At 47.3% G+C, this 12,190-nt stretch overlaps 1 protein-coding gene across 1 annotated transcript; it reads left to right on the top strand.

Moving 5' to 3' along the window:
* The first annotated feature begins 311 nt into the window (after positions 1–311).
* Positions 312–7,658, top strand: LOC136495379 (probable protein phosphatase 2C 40). Its single transcript, XM_066491322.1, has 9 exons — positions 312–1,041; positions 1,185–1,356; positions 1,732–1,882; positions 1,968–2,031; positions 2,597–2,704; positions 3,170–3,295; positions 3,384–3,631; positions 6,791–6,993; positions 7,107–7,658. The coding sequence occupies exons 1-9, from the start codon at positions 799–801 to the stop codon at positions 7,139–7,141; spliced, it is 1,350 nt and encodes a 449-aa protein (XP_066347419.1). The 5' UTR covers positions 312–798; the 3' UTR covers positions 7,142–7,658.
* Positions 7,659–12,190: the final 4,532 nt, after the last annotated feature.

Below are 12,190 nucleotides of genomic sequence, written 5' to 3'. Positions count from 1 at the left end.
TACACACGTGCTAATGATGATTAATTAGACTTAATAAATTCGTCATGCAGATTTAAAAAATTCTGTAATTTATTTTTTATTAATATCAAACACCTCAAACGATACTCCCGTATGACATCTGAATTTAAACGAGGCCCAGACGAACGAAGAGCCTTAAAAAAAAAGACTTCGTCCACGGTAAGACCAACAAGATGACTGGTGCTGCGCCCGCGCTTCCACTGCCCGGTCAGGTGCCACACCACCTGACCCACCCGCTTGCCGCAATGCCGCGTCCCGGCGTTAAAAACGTACACGCGCCCCCGCCCAGTCATTAGTGCGCCGCGGCCGCGCGCTCCCTCCCCTCTTCGGTTCTTCCCTCCTGCCGCTCGCTTTTCGGGATTTCATTTCGTTTCGTTTCACTCGAGGGCGGGCGGCCGGGCGAGAGAGAGGCCGGCGCGCGTGGGAGCGGGGGCTGGATTTGCGCGTCCTGTACTGAGCGCCCCATGTGACAGGTCGCTCGCTTGCCCCCGCCGCTCCCTCCCTCCCTCCTCCCGCAAAGCAACCGCAACGCGCCGAGCGGGGTCCCCGGCCAGCCAAACCCTCCCTCCCACCCCAAAAAGCCGAGGTAGCGAGCGGGCGGGCGGAAAAGGCTAGTGCGCGCTCGTGCTCGTGCTCCCCGACCAGACTAGACTAGACCAGCGCCGCGCTAGCGGCAGCAAGGCGAGTGGCGAGGCGATGCTCGCCCGCCGATCTACTACTACAGCCGCTGCCGCCGCGGCCGTCGCCGCCGCCGCCGGGATCTGGCTGTGATTAATAAGGATGTCGTCGGCGTCGCGGAGCGGGAGGAGGCGGACCGGGAGCGTGGCGCTCGGGGACCTTCTGTGGCGGGAGGCGTCGGCGGAGCGGGCTGCGCTGGGAGGCGGCGACGGCGAGCGGGAGCGGCGGCCCTCGGTCGCGGCGGGGCAGGCCTGCCGGGCGAAGAAGGGCGAGGACTTCGCGCTGCTCAAGCTCGCCTGCGAGCGGCGCCCCGGCGTGCCGTCCACCTCCTTCTCCGCCTTCGCCGTAAGCGCCCCCCACCCACCCACCCACCTCCCTCCCTCGACCCGTCTTCCATGCCCCAATGGTTGGTAGTAGTTGCTACTGTGGTCCGGCTTCGTTCTGAGAGGGCGCGCCCCGCTGGTGTTTGGTCTCGTTCGCTCTCGCAGCTGTTCGATGGGCACAACGGGAGCGCCGCCGCGGTGTACGCCAAGGAGCACCTCCTTGGCAACGTGCTCGGCTGCGTCCCGACCGATCTGACCAGGGACGAGTGGCTCGCCGCGCTCCCAAGGGCGCTCGTCGCGGGGTTCGTCAAGACCGACAAGGATTTCCAAACGAAAGGTAACGGGAATTCCTTCCATTCATGGAACTAAATTGATTGGTGCCTGCCCTCCCTAGCAACTATAGCAAGTACTACTCCGCCGTACTACGAGTTGAGTAGAGTACCAGCACATCTGTTGCCCAACCTGGCATCTCTATGGCCAGGCGGTAGGTGATTGTTTCAAATTGACCGTGTAAAATGGTTCGGTGGTACACCTTACAAGAGCACTACTAGCTGAGTAGAGTACCAGCACATCTGTTGCTCAACCTGGCATCTCTATGGCCAGGCGGTAGGTGATTGTTTCAAATTGACCGTGTAAATGGTTTGGTGGTACACCTGCAGTAGTTGGTGGTACAAGAGCTGACCCGTTTGCCTGTTCCTTGTTCATTTTTCAGCTCATTCTTCCGGGACAACCGTGACGCTTGCGATAATTGATGGCTCCGTTGTAACTGTTGCGTCCGTTGGTGATTCACGTTGTGTCCTTGAAGCTGAGGGATCCATCTACTATTTGTCGGCCGACCATCGCTTTGACGCTAATGAAGAGGAGTAAGACCGCTTTCTCATAGCGTACTGTTGTTCTATAGTTGGTTACACGTTTGGCTCTTCTCACTTGTTAGTTTTTGATTTGTAGGGTTGGACGTGTAACTGAATGCGGAGGTGAAGTTGGAAGGCTAAATGTCGTTGGTGGCGCTGAGGTTGCTCTTTGCCTTTTCACTCACTCCAAAGTTTTCCATTTAATTTATGCAGCTGGTAGCCAAACAAAAAAGAGATTTCTTTATTATTGAAAAACAGCTAACGTGCCTTTTCCCCTTGTTTTTCGGTGCAATATTTAATACTATTTTTGTTAAAGTTCCTGAGGCTGTTAACTAAAGGTGTTTTTTTGTTCCGAAAAAAGGTTTTGGCAGTTTGCTGCCTGTCTGACTGATTTGGTGTATAGCAAGCTATTAGATGTATAGTATTTTCATTGGGTAAGTGGGGCTTTAAGTCGTGCTAGATGGCAGCTTAGCTGGATAGAGCTCTTGGATTGACTGAGAAATTATGCTTGTGTAACTAGCCACCAACTCCCAATTCTGCTTATTTTTATTATTTTAATCTATGAGACCGATGTATCAAACTGTATGAGAGTACCAGCTTGAACATTTTAATACCTGTTTTATGTTGGACATCTTCCATAGGTTTTCCTTTAGAGTCCTATCTTTTGGTTTGTAGATGTGATTCACACCCTCTTTTGATCCTTAATTCGTTTTCTTATCCATCCAGATTGGTCCCCTTAGATGTTGGCCAGGTGGTCTATGCCTCTCAAGGTCGATTGGTGATCAGGACGTAGGTGAATTTATCATTCCAGTTCCTTATGTGAAGCAAATTAAGGTACACTGTTGGAAAGTCACTTTACACCATTTCTGGAGAAAACTGAATTGTAAACTCTCACTGTAGTGATATCACATTCAAGTACCAGAAGTTGTGCTGTTTGAATATTCTCATTCTCACAATCATCTGAATTTTCTGTCGTTATATGAGCCTACCCTTGTAAACTAGCTCTAATGTTTGAGGCCAAACTGTATTCTATACTGTACCTGTTACCTGACTATTCAGATGATACATCACTTTGTCTAGACATATATTTTCCAGTATTTATAAACTGACTGCCAGATTTCATTCTTATTTCCTTTGTTTGCAAAGTTTGCTCATTGTTATACGCAACTATAGTTATGTTTTCTTTTCTTTTCTTTTCTTTTCTGAGAGGATTATTCTGTGATTTTCTCTGAAGTGATTCTTTGTTCATTTTAATCTGATCATATTTTGAAAAATAATGTTGTATTGCAATGCTTGTAGCTGTCTAATGCTGGAGGCCGTCTTATTATTTCAAGTGACGGTGTTTGGGATGCTTTGACTGCGGAAGTGGCTTTTAGATGTGCACGAGGGCTTCCTCCTGAGGCTGCAGCTGAGCAAATTGTTAAAGTACAATACTAATACCCTTCCCCACCCATCTTAACACAAGGTCTGAAACCCTCAGTTGTACTGTTCCTAATTGGTGTACTGTTTGCAGGAAGCAGTTGAATCAAAAGGATTGAGAGATGATACAACTTGCATTGTCATTGACGTAATACCACCAGACAAACCAAAATGCACTATAGAATCTCCAAAAACGCCAGGAAAAGGCCTTGTACTTCTAAAAAAATTCTTTTTAAGGAAAACATTATCTGACTCGTTGTCTCTCGCTGATAAGGATAATTATCCTGAGCCAGATTTAGTGGAGGAGGTCTTTGAGGACGGATGTCCGTCCCTTTCAAGGAGGTCTGTACCCTTACCTCATCTTGATTATGGATGCATAATAGCTGGCAAATAATTATACTATAAACTTATGCTTTCCAATTAATAAATGTACTGTCATCTTGATACGGCGTGGACGTCTAGGAGAGCGCAGGGGTGAATGGAGTAGCAGCTGAGATTGGGAATTAGAACGCAGAGGGTAGCGAGGCAAGGGCGGTGGGGAGCTATCGTCGGCAGCTACGGCAGAACCGCGCGTAGCCACCGTCGAAGGGGTAAACCCCACTCGCCTAAGGGAGGTTTATTTCCTTCTTCGATGCCTATTACAATCTCCTAAGGTGCCCCTTTATAGTCCAGGTGCACTTCCATAATAAAACCAATCTACTAATAAAACCAATCTACTAAACTCCTCCCTTCCTTTCTAGTGAGCCAGCAGCCGAGCCTATTAGCCACGGTCTGGGCTGAGGCCTTGTTTGGGGTGACGCCTATACTGGCGGCCCACAAACGAGTCCACAACACTTCCCTCCTCCCGAACAAACAGCTAGTCCACGAGCTGAAACTCAGGATAGCGATCCTTGAAATCTTCTACAGCCTCCCAAGGAGCATCAGCAGGAGCGCGACCTTCCCAATGAACCAGAACCTGCCAGCGGCCGTGGTTGAGGCGAGTGCGGATTACAGCAGCCGGAGTAGGAACCACCCGACCATGGAGGATCGAAGGCAAAGGAACCAAAGCAATAGGCGGCTCCCCCACAAATTTCTTCAAGAGAGCAACATGGAAGACGTCATGAATGCGTGCCTTAGGAGGGAGGTGCAGACGATATGCCACCGCTCCAATGCGCTCAATCACCTGATATGGCCCAAAGAAGCGAGGCCCGAGCTTGGATGGTGTAGCAGTAGTAATGCCCACAGCTGTACGATGATGGAGGTGCAACCAGACCCAATCGCCCACCGCAAACTCAATTGGCCGACGCTTCTGGTCTTGATGATCTTTCATCCCATCCTGAGCCAACTGCAGCCTGTCACGGATCTCAGCCAAAAAGACATCCCGATCACGAAGCTGCCGATCCACCGCAGCCACCTTAGCCGAACCAGGAATATAGGACACCAGAGGTGGCGGTGGTCTGCCATAGACCACTTCAAAGGGAGTGGCACGGAGAGCAGACTGGAATGAAGTATTGTAACAAAACTCTGCTCATGGTAACCACTGAAGCCAAGAACGTGGTCGATCAACAGCTAAACACCGCAAGTACATCACGATGATGCGGTTAGTCACGTCAGACTGTCCATCGGTTTGTGGATGAAACGCCGAGCTGCAGAGTAACCGGACATTGGCCAATTTGAAGGGCGGGCCTGGTGCAAGCGGTAGAGTCTTACCGCCTGTGACCGGAAGGTCCCGGGTTCGAGTCGCGGTCTCCTCGCATTGCACAGGCGAGGGTAAGTCTTGCCACTAACACCCTTCCCCAGACCCCGCACAGAGCGGGAGCTCTCTGCACTGGGTACGCCCTTTTTTAAACACCGTGTCACAGTCACTCACAATGGATCAGGGAAACCCGTGAAGGCGCACAATATTGTCGAAGAAGGCACGAGCCACTGAACTCGCTGAATATGGATGGACTCAAGGCGATGAAATGAGCCATCTTGGAAAAACGATCGACCACAGTGAGGATTACCGACTTCCCGCCAACCCGGGGGAACCCCTCAACAAAATCCATGGCAATGTCACTCCACACATGTTCTGGAATGGGCCAAGGCTGCAGCATCCATGCTGGACGTAGATGCTCTGTCTTGTTCCTTTGACAAATAGCACAGCCACAGACATAGTCGCGGACCAACTGATGAGCATGAGCATTGAAGAAGGATGCCCGAAACCGATGAAGAGTTTTCTGGGCGCCCTCATGGCTGCCATGCGCCTCCTGCAGCAGATGCGGCCAAATCAATGAGGCGTCTGGGACGAAAAGGCGCCCCCTGAACAGCAGCATGTCGTCCACCAGTGTCCATCCATTTGGCGCTATACCCGCTGCCAATTGCACCTGCAGCTCCTGGGCCTGCGGATCACTCAAGTGCTCCTCCCGCAGATCATCATAGAGGGCGAAAGTCGGGGCTGAAACTGCACGGACAGCAGGCATGTCGGAGTCGCGGCGGGACAGAGCATCTGCCATGGTGTTAAGCTTACCTGAATGGTACTCAACTGTGAGATCATAACCAAAGAGCTTAGTCACCCATGTGTGCTGAGGAATTGTCGTGAGGTGTTGGTCGAGGCGGTACTTGGGACTCCAGTGAGCTGTGCGAACTGTGAAAGCACAGACCCCATAAATACGGTCGCCAGTGAAAAAAAGTATGATGTTTCCCGCTACTAATGAGATGCCACTTGAGCCGGAAGTATTTTACCTTCATGCAGAAGTTGTGTGTGCTGAAATACAAAAGACATTAGACTGTTTGATAGTGCCGGACACCATACCTTGTCTACAAAAGTTTAATTCCTGATAGAGCATAATGAATGCTGTTGTCAAGTAGGAGTATATAACACCTTAACAAAATATCGTTAAAAAACAGGGTATTGCATTCTTGGGATGAATTTCTATAGGGAAGTCAATAGTATTACAATTTGTGATTATGTGTTGTGCTTGTCCTTCACTAAGTGCATGCTGTTATGTTAACACTTAATCAACCATGTAGTTCCTTCACACAGTAATCAATTACCCTAGTCACAAATAAGTGACATTTTGGACATTGACCTGGTCTCCAAAACAATACTTTTACTAGTGTCCTTACAAAAGTATTTATATTCAACATAGTAATAGTAATACTTTTAGTAAACCACATTTCGAGACAATACTCATCATTTTTTCAAATATCCAAACTCAACACATAGAAAGTAATATTCAATCAAATTTTGAAATGGTTGACTTTTTTTTTGACACCGAAATGGTTGACTTAGGACAACCCCAAAATGTAACTGCTTTCAGTTGTGTTTTCATTTAATGTCTCGAAATAGAAGTAGATGTTTGTTGGAAGGAACAATATCTCATCAAGAACTATCGATCATGGCAATATTGTGAGAAAGCCATGACATCATAAAATGTTGAAAACAAGCTTGTTTTGTCAAAATATGGACTTGGATTCTAGAAGCATCCAAAACTTTAGATCATTATGCTATGTCTGACATTTGATTTCCAATGGATGCAGGCTTAATTCTGAATATCCTGTCCGAGATATGTTCAAACTTTTTGCATGTGCAATTTGTCAAATTGACTTGGAATCTGGTCAAGGCATATCCATACACGAGGGTTTGTCAAAGCCAGGAAAGCTGCGTCCCTGGGATGGCCCTTTCCTTTGTCACAGTTGCCAGGAAAAGAAAGAGGCGATGGAGGGGAAGCGTCACTCACGAGGTATAAACCGTCCTAGTTCTATTTCTATAAACTGCCCTAGTTCTTTTTCATACAGCTTACCACATCCATAGTGCGTTAGTGACAAATCAAAAATTATGTTCTTACATCTGCAGATTCCTCATCAAGAAATAGCGGGTCAAGTGAATAGTGACTGAAGCCAAGAGTCATCTTGAGGCAACCACCTAGTGGTGTGACGAGCTAATTCTTGTTGCAGTTGTCATACATATTCTTGCAGCACTTCCTATATTACATGGATTGCCATTGGATAGAGACAGATGTTGGAAGGTGCCATGCCTACATATGTTGAAGTTATACGGTACTGGACCGTAGACCAAATTCAATGGCCTCTAGATACCAAACCGGTAAACCTGCGTCTTCGGCAGGGCTTGTGGCAGTAGCTCATGCAGGTAATGATGACAAGAGATTGTTAGTGAAGAATGTCGACAGTGGCCAATAGTCATGTAAATTATTCATCGTATAGAGGTGCAACAAATAGCCACGGTTTTGTAATTCTCGACTAGGATTAGGCATTGAGACCCTGTAATTCGTCTGGGCAGACCTCAAACTAGAGGTCAACAACGTAGCCTGGCCTATTGTAGAATGTATCTTGCCCTATACAATCTTCATGATTCAACGCTGTAATGAAATCTAAGATCTTTGCAGGCCGCCATGATTCTTTCAACACTGGAGTATATACTACAGTGTTAAAAGGAGCCTCACGTTTATCGAGAGGCTAGAAATTACAAGATACTGATCGATTTTATAATGATCTGTTTAGATTAGCCTAAAGAATCCATAAAAAATATGCTAACATATATGTAAATTTGAAAAAAGGGATTATGAAAACTTTGTACTCCGTAGTTTGATTATACCATACAAATAGCAAAGTAAAATATCTGAACAAAGAATCTATATATCATAAACAAATAAATAGCTGAAATTGCAATAAGAATGTACTCCATCTGTTTCAAATTATAAGTTGCTTTTGCTATGTATCTATTATTATATCTAGATGTATAGTAAAATAAATGTACCAAAAAAGTCAAAACGACTTATAATTTAGAATGGAGAGAGTACTTATGGTAATTGGTGGTAAAGGATCATGCATGATGCAACCTCCATATATGTTAACCCGTGTTGCAATGTGCACGCATACAAATTTAGATAGCAATATAAAGAAAGAGTCCCACGCGTGTCATGCAACTCATATACTGTGTTTGTACCTACACAAGAGCTAGTTCTTAGTCTAGCGTTTATTTACTTTAAAATTTAGTCTCCAATGTTCTTTTATGAAATGGAGCACTTGATTGCATTTGGTCACGAGGAAGTGATGCGCCCCCTTAGAGAAGACTTCTGCCATCAAGTTGTGGCTAAGTGGCTACCGTGGGTGGCCAACCATATGGAGCATACAGAGTCACATGGAGAGCATACTTTCATTGTTGACATAGTTGACCTCTCCGGTCATTTCTCCAATTTGGCGCTCCCAACATCATTGATCCTCGCTTCTAGTGCGCAACTTGCACTAATGTGTGAACACTGTTGATTCCTTCATACAAGACATTACCATAAGTATCTCTATTAAAGAAATTCAGAGAGGCAAACAAGAGGATGCTTGGCACAAAATTTCACCAAAAGATGTCCATGGAGCATGCCATTGAGGTGGTCTCTAGGTGTGGCAGAATCACCCGAAATAACACGTTTTTGGAGACGCTCATCTTTCACTAGACACTAAGCACCCCGAAAGTTAGCTACATCGGACAGTTCCGTCGAGCACACCCCACGGGAGAACTCGAATCAATCCACGTTTGACCTCCAGAATCCAATAATGAGTACGAGCTTACAATACTTAGTCCATTTCATACAAGAGTTCTTGGAAATTATTTATTATAATATCAGGGTTCAGAGTGTGATAATTAAACAACGGAATAAAGATAAACATCTAGCGGAAATGATATAAGGATCCGTCTGTGCCCACCAGAAGAATCCTCCACACAAGAGTTACTCCTCAAGCTGCACATGCAACAGGGTAAAATAAACCCTGAGTACACAATGTACTCGCCAGACTTACCCGACTAGTAGGAATAGTTTCCTGACTCTAAGGGGTATGATAGGTAATATGGGTTTGCTGTTTTCTTTTTGTTTGCGAAAAGCATTACTAGAAGTACATCTTTAAGATCAAGTTTAATTAGGAGTCATGATTACTTCATTAGCTAACCATTCTAGGTAAGCACCTGTACTAGTAGCTATTCGAACCTATACTAGTAGGACTCATAGGTTGATATATCTATGCATGTGGTTTCATAAAATTCCTGTAACGTAAATGCACATCACATATATATACAGTGAATATAAAAAATAAGGGGTTATGCACCAGGGCTTGCCTTGGGCAGGTGCGGTGTTAGCTGAGTCAGTCAGTGGCAGCTCCGGGACCTCCTCCTGCACGAGAATCTCCTCCTCGTACTCCTTGACGATCTCCTCGAACTCATGATCACCGGTGGTCACTATCTCCACCAACTCGTTCTCTACATGCATGTGATGATGATGCAACACTTAGCATTTAGGCAACAACAACTCTTAAAATAAGAATACGCATAAGCTAGCTCTAATGACTAAGGTACTAAGCTAACTACCATCGTCATCAAGCAAAGTGTTGGGTTCAACTAACAAACCCTTAGCTTGGCAAATTAAGGATATATCTTTATTTCTACTAGTGATTTAATGTATATTGAAACAAAGAACATTTAATCACCCTAATGCTTAGTCTATTCTAAGGCTATAAAAATTACAGTGAACACATAATAATATAATGAAGCTACTATAAAAATTTTAGGACTAAAGCTATCACCAATTTACCACAAAAATTCCTACAATGATTAATTTTAATAATATGAAGCACTTTCAAATGATTTAATAGCTCCTGGTATCAACATCTATATATATGAACTAAATACATTAACAAGTAGATCACAATTTTAGAAACTTAAGAAAATTTGTTTCATAATTTTTGGACATCTACAAGATTTTATATTAATTAAACAAAACTGGCTCTCGAATAAAAATATAAAGCTATTTCTAATTCTTTACGAAAAAGAGAAACCGAACTGGCCCAGCGCGGCCCACGGTGGGGAAAGCGGACCACGGCGGGAACCCCCCGCGCACTAGTGTTTTAGCAGAAAAGCCCCCCGCTTCCTACTATTAATGTGACCACTATGCGCCCTATTTCTTTAGTCAGCGATTATGCGTGAAGGCCCCCCGAAAAGACTCATCTTCGCATCGGGGAGGTCCTCGAAGCCCTCGCGCTCGCCGGCGCGGCGTTTGCCCGCACGGAGCCGCTACGCCGGCCAACTAGGACCCGTGTAGACCTAGCTAGGGGGTCGATGCTTACCTACAGACCGACGCGCAACGTTGGGCATCGGTTAGGAGACCGGAGACGAAGTAGGGCGACTTCTCCACGTCAGCAGGCAACCTGCGGTGGCGACGACAACGTTCCGATGAGCCACGACACTAAGGGAGCAGTAGAGGTAGCGGGTGAGCATCAACGACTCACCAAGGACCTGGGCGAGGTGATGGTTTGACCGGAGACCCCCTGAGCAAGGCTGGCCGCGTACGCGTGGCGAGCTCGACAGTAGCGTTGGGACAACGGTAGGGATACGGCTCAGGTGCGCATGGCGAGGAGGGGTTCGAGGCGAGTCTAGCGGTGTAGCCAATTTAGCTCGAGGTGGTCAGATGGGAGTTACCCTCAGTGATGGGCGGACTCGGCCTTATCGGCACTGTGGCGGGGAAAAGCTACAAAATTGAAGCTCGGCCGGGCACCATTCAAGGCGGGGTGGGGAACAGTCGGCTAGGCGGCTTGATGGCAGCACCAGAGACACAACGAAACAACCCAAGGTGACCTCTCCATGCCGTATTTACTTTCATGGCTCAGTCGGCCATGGTGGGAGAGAGAAGAGGGGGAAGCTGGAGCTCTACGCGACCTCGTCTTGGCGGGATGCAGCCGACGTGACCAGGGCGACACGCGCGCTGACGCTACGGACAACACACACACATGTCTTTGACCGAGCACTGCCTGCGTGGCCGCAGCGCCATAAATGGCAAGGCGATGGTGTGGGCAGTAGGGGAGGGGGCAAGCCCTCATGCGCACAGCGAGGAGATGAGCAACAACACGGCGTAGTACTAGTAGCAGCGGCATCGTAGTAGAGAGAGACGGGGCGTGACAGGTGGGCTTAGCTCGGGCTTGCCTTGGCGGGACGTGGCCGGTGTGATCAGGGAGGCACGCGCGCAGACGCTACGGACAAGCACACGCGTCTACGACCGGCATGGCTGTAACACCTCTGGTGTTATGAGCTCGTTTAGCACCGCAATTTGGGCCTAAGAAAAATTTCCGAAATGATTTTCTTGGATTTTAAAATTTTAAAACCAGCTTTTCGCGTCAACGGTAAAAATCAGAAATTATATTTTAAATCGCTAATTGTGGCGAATTGTTTTGCGCAAAATAATTACATAACACCTAATATTTTGTTCTATGGCTGGGTATGGAGTAGGAGCTGTCGCGTGAAATGTTTAGGGATGGTGGTCGATAGGATTTAAATCTTTTGGAGTGTCGACGACATATTGCTGTTCACATTTGCGTCGCACCGCGTCGTCGTGCCGCTGCTCCCTCTCCATCACTTGCGTCGCGTCCGATATTTTTATGTGAGCACCACTGTTCGACTGCCCATTTCTTCACGTCGTCTCTGCTGCAATGAAGGTCGTGGTCTTATCTGTGCCAATCGGGTTGCCTTGCCGACCATGTTGTGTCAGTCCATGTTGTCCCTGCGTTAATGAAAGTTGGCCAAACCCCCGACATGTCTGTTGTCTACGCCACTGTCTTTCTCTGTCTCACTACCAGTTCGGTCGCTTCATCCCTCTTAAGCTCCATCACGTCCTCTGCTCGTCCTTGCTTTGCCCCTCTCTGCTGTCTGTCGGTGCCTGTGCTGTGTGGTCTTTTCCGCAGTCGCATCGCGCCTGTGATCAAGTCAAGCCATGCTAGACCCGTCCCTCTCTCCCTCCCTTTTTCTCCTGCCTTCCGGCCACCGTCGCTAGGCCACAGCGCAAGCGCACCGAGCTTTGCTGCTAGCACGCAACCACCAAGGTTGACACTACTGCTCGAGCGTCTTGTAGCTCCGCAGCGCTGCCCTTCTTTTTCTTCCCCACGTAG

Source organism: Miscanthus floridulus, chromosome 12 (assembly GCF_019320115.1).
Source record: "Miscanthus floridulus cultivar M001 chromosome 12, ASM1932011v1, whole genome shotgun sequence".
Lineage (NCBI taxonomy): Eukaryota > Viridiplantae > Streptophyta > Magnoliopsida > Poales > Poaceae > Miscanthus > Miscanthus floridulus.
Note: the sequence above shows the minus strand (reverse complement) of the source record. Positions and strands in the feature narration are given on the sequence as shown.

What these genes read in the sequence shown, in the direction of transcription:
- LOC136495379 (XM_066491322.1), top strand. Translation starts at nt 799, where the DNA reads ATGTCGTCGGCGTCGCGGAGCGGGAGGAGGCGGACCGGGAGCGTGGCG. An exon ending in CCTCCTTCTCCGCCTTCGCC is followed by an intron (nt 1,042 to 1,184) that starts GTAAGCGCCCCC and finishes TCGCTCTCGCAG; the next exon opens with CTGTTCGATGGGCACAACGG. An exon ending in GGGGAAGCGTCACTCACGAG is followed by an intron (nt 6,994 to 7,106) that starts GTATAAACCGTC and finishes TTACATCTGCAG; the next exon opens with ATTCCTCATCAAGAAATAGC.